Below are 11451 nucleotides of genomic sequence, written 5' to 3' on the forward strand. Positions count from 1 at the left end.
ATCTTGTACGATTTTTTTCTATATGATTCAAACCTCTTTCTCAAAGTTATAAACCAAAAACCAGCTTTACAGAACAGAGAAATCAAATTCCCATAAGAATACGTAGTTTTGTGATTATAAACCCGTTTTTCTCAAAAACTGGACGTGTTACAAAAAATCTGAATACATGACTGAATTCAGCGAAGAAAAGTCTTTCAAGTACACTGAGAATGGTTGAAGGGAGTAAAACACTGTTGACAAGTTATTTTTGAATTTGGGAGGAAACTTGTAATTTAAAATATAATCGTATCCCGAGTTTTCACGAGATTTTTTTATTTTCACTTGATATTTTTAGGATTTTCCAAAATTGTTAGAGACAATTAGTTTAGTGTTTCCAAAATAAATTCTTTTCATCTTCCATGGATTTTTTTTTTGAATTTCCAAGGAAGTTCCTTTGTAAACTTAGGACACCTTCCTTCGAAAATTCATAAGAACTTCAGAAGAATTTCATTTGGATAGGAAAAAGAAAAGCTTGATCGATTTTTTCTTATTTCTTACTTGCTACTTGGAACTGAATAGTTAATGTTAGAAAAAATGCACTCAAATAATGCAGATTATCTCTGGTATCCGGCGGTCTGGACATTGATTTGAACCAGTTTTCCAAAAACTTGATTGGCTGTCAGAACCAAAGAAATCGGTTGATATTTCACGGAGTTATGGTCACTTGAATTTTGATAAAATTTTGCCTGTCCCGATCATTCTGTCTAACCTCTGTATTACCCATCCGTATTGAATCGGTTAAAAGTGCTAATTTATTTTTGTTTTGTGGAAAATTATTATTTGTTTTTGGAAATTTTGCATTATTTGTGGAAATTTTATATTTATTTATTGCTGATTTCTTTATTGGCAATTTCCTATTTTTTAGAGAGAGTTTTTATTTTAGTCTTTTGGCAACACATCCAGACAGGATAGACATGACTGCTGGCCGCAGGCAGGAAATGCACGTTGAAACAACTGTGTGGAGGGGAATTGAGGCCTCCTTACGACTAGCAGGTGCGCACCAGGCGACGATTGTGTGGGAGATGATTGACATGTTTCAGTTGACGTTGACATAGGAAATCTGCGATCGGTTGAAGGTTGAATTATCGAATAAATCAAAGCAGATGAGTAGGTACTTGCCTGCAATTGGAGTTCGGAAGCCCCTTCCTCCTATCTCAAATACAGGACCAGGATTACTGTTGAAGGGATATGGGGTCTCCTTACAGCTAGTAGGCGCGCATCCCGGTGATATTTTATCTTTGACAGAAAATATACACGACCAAGGCACTATGGGAAATTATCATACAAATGGGCGGCCAAAAATATTTTTTCAATGAAAACTGTTTCTGTGCCACATATATTATGTGAAGGAAGAAGAACCCTTTTTAACCCTTTAATGGCCATCGTTAACCCTTCAAAAAATGTCACCCATGAAAAAGGAGCATTTTTTTGTTTTTTCCAATACAGCATACATAAAACAGCAAACAAACATATTTGCAGTAATAATGTTGTTAATTTTCTAATCATTACGAGGTATAGAAAATAAAAACTACAATTTTTAAGAGAACTTTGTTTGCAACGTTCTAGTCGAAGTGCAAATATGCGCTAGACCTCTTCATGTTTTCAAAAGGTATCAACAATTCAACCGGTCAGCCCAGAATCACAATACCTTTGCTAAAATAAGCCTCCTGTCAAATTTTCAGCTAATTCGGATAAAATTTCGAGTTGGCTCAAGTCGATTTAGTGTTTTTGGGCTATTTTAAATTTTGGAAAAATCTAACAAGAGATATAAACGACGAAAACTATCGCAACAACCTCTATACGCAAGCTTTTGGTGTGCTCTACAAGTCTTGTGAACATTGCGATTCGTTCCGTTTACGTTTTATCTATGTTAAAGTGATTTTCGACCTTTTAAGTGCATAAAAACACTGTTTCCTCTAAAAGTCGTTGTTCTACAAAATTCTTGAATTTATGACAAATCATTGCTTATTTATTATATTATTTTTCTCCTCTTTTGCCTGGACATTTGAGTAATATAATTATGTTTTGTTCGAACAACTTGTTTGAAGAAATCCTAACGTGCATATTTATGGCAAATGTTCAGCTTCTTATTTTTAAGAATTGAACGGTAAATCGCACATTGGCAATTATATTACTCAAATGTCAATTGATTTGTCATAAATTCAAGAATTTTGTAGAACAACGACTTTGAGGGGGAAACAGTGTTTTTATGCATTTAAAAGCTCGAAAATTACTTTAACATGGTCAAAACGTGAACGGAGCGAATTGCAATGTTCACAAGACTTGTAGAGCAAACCAAAAGCTTCCGTATAGAGGTTGTTGCGATAGTTTTCGGCGTTTATATCTCTTGTTAGATTTTTCCAAAATTTAAAATAGCCCAAAAACACTAAATCGACTTGAGCCACCTCAAAATTTTATTCGAATTAGCTGAAAATTTGACAGGAGGCTTATTTTAGTATGAGAATTGTGATTCTGGGCTGACCGGTTGAATTTTTGATACTTTTTGAAAACATGAAGAGGTCTAATGCGTAAGCACATCACGCACTAAAGATTGATACTATGGTTATATTATTCCCCCATTTACAGATGAGAGGACATTCGGGAACATTAGGTTTGAGGTACCATTTTATAGCAAAGAATTATTTTAATGAAAGTTTTTCTACTACAGCTTTTTGATATGATTCTTCGCGTGCAAAACAAACCAAAGTGAGCATGAGCATGAGCATTATGACCGCACAATTCGTAGTTGCTACTCCGTGATTGACTAGAACTTGCGAAATTGTACAGAGAATACAATAAATGGGGCTTGGGACTAGCTACCCATTCTCAATGTACACGTTTCGGGAGCTCAAATATCTAAAGTCAATAACGGCGCCGGCCACGTCCTTACGGTCATATAGGAAGGGAAGGATTGTTAGTCCGACTCTCGTTGCTACTAGAGACCGAGAACACCTCTGCATCTCCACGATTGTCTTGGGATAGGATATCGTTTTAGTTACAAAGGATAATTTATCTAGATTCACTTCGGTAAGTGATGCGATCTATGGGATGGGAAATAACACTCGCTGTCTGAAACTTTCACTTTCTGATTTATTCACTCACCCGCGCAAAGCAGAACAAAATTACGACGACCGGCCGATCGTTTTGCCTTCCGCACAAAGCAAAACTAAACTTCGACGACCGGCCGATCCGCTTACTGAAGAAACACGACCGGACAAGAAACAAACTTTCACTTTCTGATTTATCTACTCACCCACACAAAGCAAAACTAAACTTTGACGACCGGTCGATCCACTGCCTCGAAACAAGAGCCAACACGCACTGAACTAATTAACTTTACTACCGGCCGCGGAATGCAAATCACAAAATTTCAGCAAATCGCACGATCGTTCTGCCGTCCGAAACAAGAGCCAACACGCACTGAACTAATTAACTTTACTACCGGCCGCGCAATGCAAATTTCAAAATTTCGGCAAATCGCGCGATCGTACGGCCGTCCGAAACAAGAGCCAACACGCACTGAACTAATTAACTTTACTACCGGCCGCGCAATGCAAAACACAAAATTTCGGCAAATCGCGCGATCGTTCGGCCGTCCGAAACAAGAGCCAACACGCACTGATCTCTCTTCGCGTGCAAAACAAACCAAAGTATCGAAAAACTAAGATTTTAAGCTTTGAAATTATATAAAACCTCATATTTAACTTCATAACATACAAATCAAAGTAAGGAATGATTTTTTATTTTCATCAGCTTTTTTCACTTCGCCAGCCTTTTGACTGAATAAACATAGCGCTTCAATATTTTCCGATTTTTTTATCTAGGGTACAACCGATCCTTTTTTCTACACGGGGGATGCGTTCCGTGTGAAAAAGTTTTCAGTTCAAAATTTGAACATCCGTGCAAAAAAAGTTTCATGATTTCTCGACGAATCATGCAAAGGAGCATTTTTCCAAAAAATTTGTATGGGAATTTTTTTACACGGCCGTATAAAAAAAGTCCGTGCAAAAACAGAATCGGGTGTATATACTTTCATATCTTCTATCTTCTATATAGGCTAGGTGTACCAGTTGTGGCTATAGCACCAGTTATCGCACTAGTGCTTTATATGCCAAATGACCAATCAAATCACCGCAAACCAAGTTCATATCGATAATGCGTATTCATATGACACGATAACACCTTTGATTTCCTCCAAAACAAGCAAAACATAATTGTAAAAATTGATTTTGCTTAATTTTCAACGTCCTTTGCACCAGTTGTGGCACTAGTGGTCCCAATAGAAAACAAATCCCATAAGAAAACAATGGGATTTGCCAAATAAGGAACCAAAATTAACAATAGTGCCACAACTGGTGCATGCGTTCCTATTATGGATTAATAAATTTTGAGGATAATAACAAATTTTATTGTGGTTTTCATAGCTGTTCTAAGGAGCAGGAAGTAAAACTTTTTGCTTGATATATAAAGTTTACCCACATGCCTTTTACTTATTTAAAAAAAAAAACAGTTGTTCTTATGTATGGCAACAATTGGTACACCGACCCTATATATAAAACTCAATGTTTGAATGTTTGTATGTATGTTCCAGCATAACTTCTGAACGCATTGGCCGATTTCAACCAAATTTGGAACACACATTCTTTGTCTTAAGGAGACGATGATAGGGGGGTTAGGGATGCTCTTTGAAAAAGTGGGAGGGTGTGGGGGGAGGGGTGTTCCTAAGTTATCGATCAACTCAGTGTACCTTCTGAACCCCTTGGCCGATTTCAACCAAATTTGGAACACACATTCTTTGTCTTAAGGAGACGATGATAGGGGGGTTAGGGATGCTCTTTGAAAAAGTGGGAGGGTATGGGGGGAGGGGTATTCCTAAGTTATCGATCAACTCAGTGTACCTTCTGAACCCCTTGGCCGATTTCAACCAAATTTTGAACACACATTCTTTATCTTAAGTAGACGACGACAGGAGAGTTAGGGATGCTCTTTGAAAAAGGGGGAGGGTGTGGTGGGGAGGGGTATTGCTAAGTTATCGATCAACTCAGTGTACCTTCTTAACCTCTTGGCCGATTTCAACCAAATTTGGAACACACATTCTTTATCTTAAGGAGACGATGATTAGGGGTGCTCTTTGAAAAAGTGGGAGGGTGTGGGGGGAGGGGTGTTCCTAAGTTATCGATCAACTCAGTGTACCTTCTGAACCCCTTGGCCGATTTCAACCAAATTTGGAACACACATTCTTTATCTTAAGAAGACGACGACAGGAGGGTTAGAGATGCTCTTCGAAAATGGGGAGGGTGTGGTGGGAAGGGGTATTGCTAAGTTATCGATCAACTCAGTGTACCTTCTTAACCTCTTGGCCGATTTCAACCAAATTTGGTACACATACTCTTTATCTTAAGGAGACGACGATGGGGGGTTGGGGATTCTCTTTGTAAAAGGGGGAGGGTGTGGTGGGGAGGGATATTGCTAAGTTATCAATCAACTCTGTGTACCTTCTGAACCCCTTGGCCGATTTCAACCAAATTTGGAACACGCATTTTTTATCTTAAGGATACGATGCTGGGGGAGTTAGGGATGCTCTTTGGGAAAGGGGGATGGTGGGGGTTGGTGTATTGCTAAGTTATCAATCAACAAAGGGTACCTTCTGAACCCCTTGGACGAATTCAAACAAATTTGGAACACACACTCTTTATCTTGAGGAGACGACGATGGGGGGTTGGGAATGCTCTTAAGAAAAGGGGGAGGGTGTGGGGGGAGGGGTATTGCTAAGTAAGAGATCAACTCAGTGTACCTTCTGAACCCCTTGGCCGATTTCAACCAAATTTGGAACACACATTTTTTATCTTAAGGAGACGACGATGGCGGGTTAGGGATGCTCTTTGGGAAAGGAGGAGGGTGTGGAGGGAGGGGTATTACTAAGTCATCGATCAACTCAGTGTACCTTCTCAACCCATTTACCGATGTCCACCAAATTTGGAACTCATATTCTCTGTTTAAGGAAGACCATATTAGACCATATATTTTTTTTAAATTGGCACGATTTTGAACGAACATCGGGTGAATTTTTCAGGCCGGTTTACACGTGCAGCACTTTTTTGGTTTTTGTTTTCGATTTTAAAATAGTTGAAGGCTTAAAAAAATATTAGTTTTTTGAGAAAGTTGACCTCAAATTAGCCAAAGAATCGACTGAGACAATAAAACGAGTTTCAATTTTCGACGGGAAAGGTCAATTGTTACCCTTCATCGGAATCATAGTATGCTCAGTGAAAAGCAATGATTAATGTGCTTCCTTCTGGATGATGGATGTAATTGCTTTTTCAAAAGTAGGCATTTGCTCGGAATAAGGCAATGGTGGGTGTGATCCCTTCTTTTAAAATATGCGTTTGCCCGGAATAAGGCAATTGTGGGTTTGATCCCTTCTTCAAAATCAGTCAATGTTTCCAAAAGTTTTCTTTTAATAAAATGATGAAGTATCAATAGGTAAACACAATTACCCTGTTGATCAATTGGTTTTAACATTTTCCTATTGTGAAATCAAATTTCGAACCAATCTGGCAATTCCGAGCAAGGCCGGGTACATAAAGCTAGTGATATATAAAATAGACAATTTGAAGATAGTATTTTTTTTTAATATTAATGACCACCCTTTTCCCCATTGTGCAACGATGACTGGAAGTGACGATTTCGCAAGGTAAAGAAGTTGCGCATTCTAAACGTACTTGTCTGAAATGGCAGTCTGGAACCCCGTTTATCCTGACCCATATACAGGACCGGGCCGACTGATGCGCGCTGGTGGAATTTGCTCGACTGTAATGGAGGAACATCACCTTAAATGTACAAAATTGCAAAATGTCCTTAATCTGCTCGCCTGCCGAGACAATTCGAAAATTTATTTAACAAAAATGAAATGTTTCAGATAAATCTCCAAGTGACGAGTGTTCGGAATATGTGTCAGATCGGAATTTGAGTCAAAACGGTATGTCCTGTGGCTCCAGCGGAATCCAAGATTTTTTAGACCCGTATTGCCGATGATCGCATATCAGTCCCATCTTTGCTGTAGTTTCTTTTCATATGGGATAGATATGTGCTTGTGGGCAGCATAGTATTCGAACTCACGAAAAACTAGTCCTACGTGCACATACCTCAGGCCAAATGGCTGGATCCAGTGCAATTTTTATTCAGCGAGGGGTCTAGGTAGCCCAATCTTGAAAAAACGAAGCCTAGCGTGCTGATATCCTTTTCCATAGCAACAAGCTTCACAAAATCGATCCGGCCATGTCTAGTGCTAGATTAGATTAAACCATAGCAAAAACCGCATCGTTGATTACATCTGGTCTAGTTTTTAATAAGTACAGTCAAAACCTCTTCTCATTGGCTTCGTTGAATATTGGAACGGAAACAACATTATCGTTTGGTTGTTAGCTCCTGATTCGACATTTTTTAGAAGCCATCATAGCAACATCAAGATCGCGTGGTCACTTATTCGGTTTTCGCAAATCTTATGATGACCAACGGTTTGTAGCTGGTATCAATGTCTTTATATCGGTACGGAGTCCACTTATTATTACTCTATGTCTTAACATCATTTCAATCTAGTGAATAATTAGTTGTTTGAACCACGAGCGAAAACAATGTTCTATCATTCCCTCGATGGATTTAATTGGGTCTTACTTACACCAAGCCGATCATTAGACTCTGCCGTATTTTCAAATCATTCTGCATTCATTTGACCAGTGTTATGGTTTAAAAGTAACACCTGTCATGCGAACGCTCGGCTCTGATGTAAGCCTCCAGTGAATGCAATTATTGCATAGAAAAAAAATAGAAAGTGAACTGCAGTTTCCGAGCTCGGCGTCTTCTGCTTGATTGATTAGCAGCTGACAATATCTAGTGTTATGTACAATGTGCGACAGAGGCAATAAATTGATGTTCTATTTTGAGTGGCTGATTAATTCAATGCACGATTTACGTGTTTTGCATATGATTACCTGCCCTCACTCTGCCACTGTCAACGTAGAGAGCAAAAGCGCTGGTTTACTGTGTGCTCATTTTCAGTCTAATCGAACAGCTCTCGGAGTGACGAATGGTCGTACTTTTCATACGGTACACATGTTCACCAGAAAGAAGATCTGCATTATGATTTCGGACTAGATACCCCACAGAAAAACATAATTTCAATTAAACAATACATGTATTATTATTATGAGTCTCGCGCTAGAATGGGCTACAAACTTAACAACATTAGCAATAAATATCAAGTCTTTTGGGGGTAAGAACTAATAGGATAGGAAATTCAGCTCCTTATTCCAAATGCTTGTGTTCGTGATGATGTTTCTTCTCCGGTTCATGGTGAACCAACGGCTCGTGTTGGATCTTCTTGACGACTGCCTTGAATCCGTGTATAGGATCCGCAGTGTACTCCACGATGCGAGTGCTACCATCAGCATCGAACAACGTGTATGCTCCTTTCACGACATCGCCATCTCGTTCTTCCCAGTGGGTCTTATGGTCTCCGGTATGGGGATCCTTAACTCCGTAGTCGAACTTGTACTTGGCATGGGCGAAATAATCGTGGGGAACTTCGATGTGATCTTCGTGGTGATGCTCAATTTTGTGGTGTTCGACTTTATGGAGTTCAGGTTTGTGATGCTTCTCCAACTCCACATGGTGCTCCTCTTGATGGGGAACATGCACTCGATAGGCGGAAGCCGCTACCGTGACACAAGCGACGAGCCCGATGAACTGATTGGAATAGAAATAGAACATTAATTAACATATTCGATTTTAGCCGAAGTGTGTGTGTGTTTCTATTTACTTTCAGCATGATGGATGAAATTTAATTTATTTCAGAATGAAACTGGGATAAAAATTTGCCTTCTTTGTACGTTGTACAATGTTGGATGACTCTCGATTGAATGATACAATTTAGGCACTTCGACAAGTTTTTATAGCGAGAAAACAATAGATTCCGAACCGCCACCGCACTCGGTCAAACTAGGAGAAATGGTTCGATTCGTACCGATTCTGTCTCGGTGCCTTCCTCCCCGCCACAGACCGGTGCATTCCATTGAGACACTCCGTCGAACCGGCGAACGCGGGAGAAGCTTCGACAGGTTGCAAACGAACCAAAGATATTACATAAAACAAAAAATAATCGACAGGAAAAATCACTCACCACACGGATTAACTCGAGCTGGCTCTCTATTGAACAGCTACGATTGTCGGAGTCTAATGAAGTCACAATAATTTAATTAGCACTCGTTTACAATCAATTTGCAAGCTACCGAACAATTGGCTGCAGCGGCTGCAGCTTTCGCATCAGCGCGGAAAACTGCATTGATCCGACGAAAGAAACCAAAAAAGCGCTCGAAGATTGGAAAATAATCGACGACGTCGGCGCCGCCGGATGATGGGTACCGGCGCGCACTCGTTGTGGAAGATTACCCTTTGCGTCAGGCGCTGTGCAACAGCAGAACCACGAGGGCACAGACAGATTATTCTGAATAATGCAGTTAAATAATTTGATGTTGGATGAATAGCTTACGGCATTGTGTCAAAAAATTAAGAATGAATGCGAGAAACACTGTTCATAACTTCAATTGTGTCATTGCAAAAATAAAACAACGAGTTAATTCTACCAGAGTGAGCATACACTGTGCTGCATTTTATGTACGTGGTTTGTTTTTACATGTTTCTGGCCATTCTAGCCCATGAACAGTTCGGAATAAATTAGATCCAATGCATTGCTAATTGTTACCCTATCAGAGAAAAGTGATTACTGAGAAGTTTTTTAAAATAATAAGCCTAAATAAGTTATACCTAAGATATTGTTGCTTTAAATTTTGTATAGAATATTGGGAAAATACTAGAAAGTATTTTTTTAGTTATTAAAATAGTCTTTTCAATGTTACATTTCGGTAAAATGACTTTCAAAAATAAATGAAGCATCATTCCTTTTCTTCTTATTCTTCTTCTTCTTGATATGCTATACATTTTAAATTGAATTTGGCCTGTTTCTAAAACTTATTGCTTTTATAGCTTTTACACAATTATCAATTGGCTTTTCTATGTCTGCCATGAATTATTGAATACGTATCTGGTTCTGTAAGTACAATGAATACACTATGTGAGATTGTTTCCCACCATAGTACTTTCTACACCGGATAATTACAAAGTACAGGCTGTATTAGCATACAAGAATAAAATGGATGTTATATTAAACCGAAAAATATAGAGTCCTCCCTCAAATACACCAATTAGCAATAGCACGGAATTACCAAGCCTGAGGTGGCGAGTTCTAGTCATCCGTATGTGGCATGTGCAATGTTATTTGAAAGCTTTCTATGCCTTTCTACGCCTCTCCGTCTAACAATAACTCAAAACATTCGTCATAGTATCCGAATTCCAACTGGTATTGCGTAGCAGGTTATACCAGCAAGTATCATCTTTTTGAAATACAAACGAACTTTTTCTCACTATAGTAACTTCGCTAAGCGCAGCGTCACGAAGATTTATGGACAGCGTGCGCGTAAATTATGACTGCGGATTCATGACCATGCACAACATAGTGCAATGGTGACCGACTTTTACGTGCCTCTAGATTTTTTTTTCTATTTGAAACGTGAGATTTTTATGACCCGCTGTGTGAACACACCGCAGACTCAAACTGCTCGTTATGTTTAATTTTCTGGTTTCATTCGCGTTACTTACTACCGTTCAGCCGTGTGCAATGCTGCAGACTTCCTCTTCAGTAGCATTGCCACGCGCGCTACTGACTGGTACATGCTGTGGGACGTGGATATGCTACCGAGTGGACAAGGCTCGGTCGGATATTAACTGATCAGCTTTGTACGGGCTTGTGGAACTCGACGATACTCACGGTTGAAATGCGGAGAATTTCTTCACAGCTGCCAGCAACAGCGCCATACCAACGCGCGCCTGGTTTGCAGACCAAAATGCAAATCATAATTGGATTAAAAGATCACCCTTAAGTCGGCAGCAACAATAAAGTTTTTTGTTGGTTACCTGAAAATGAACTGGCTTAACGCATTTAAATCAGCCTGATACTTAGTAAAAATTAAGCAATTAGTGCCGGTAAACCGATTATTACACACTCAACCAGGTCTATACTGCCGTTATACAAATAGTTGTCCCATGTATATAGGAAATCTCAGCAAACATGGGACAAATATGCATATGACGGCAGTATAGTGTTCAATGAGTTTTGAGCTTCTAACAGTTCGACTATAAGTGCATTTGTTCTGAATAAGCCCACGTTCATCGAATAAGCTTTACACGTGTCATTTTATTGCTTTACTATTCTCTGAGACTGTTCATAATTACATAAAAGTTATGCTGTTATTTGAGCTAACTGTATGCAATCAATTGTACTGAACAACATGAAAATAA

The 11451-nt window shown here is 39.1% G+C and overlaps 1 protein-coding gene across 1 annotated transcript; it reads right to left on the reverse strand.

Moving 5' to 3' along the window:
* Positions 1 to 8220: 8220 nt before the first annotated feature.
* LOC134211280 (cuticle protein 19-like) lies at positions 8221 to 8989 on the reverse strand. Its single transcript, XM_062688000.1, has 2 exons — positions 8858 to 8989; positions 8221 to 8784 (listed from the first exon to the last, which is right to left on the reverse strand). Exons 1-2 carry the CDS (start codon positions 8864 to 8866, stop codon positions 8344 to 8346), a joined length of 450 nt encoding a protein of 149 aa, XP_062543984.1. The 5' UTR covers positions 8867 to 8989; the 3' UTR covers positions 8221 to 8343.
* Between the last annotated feature and the right edge of the window lie 2462 nt (positions 8990 to 11451).

This window comes from Armigeres subalbatus, chromosome 2, assembly GCF_024139115.2.
Source record: "Armigeres subalbatus isolate Guangzhou_Male chromosome 2, GZ_Asu_2, whole genome shotgun sequence".
Lineage (NCBI taxonomy): Eukaryota > Metazoa > Arthropoda > Insecta > Diptera > Culicidae > Armigeres > Armigeres subalbatus.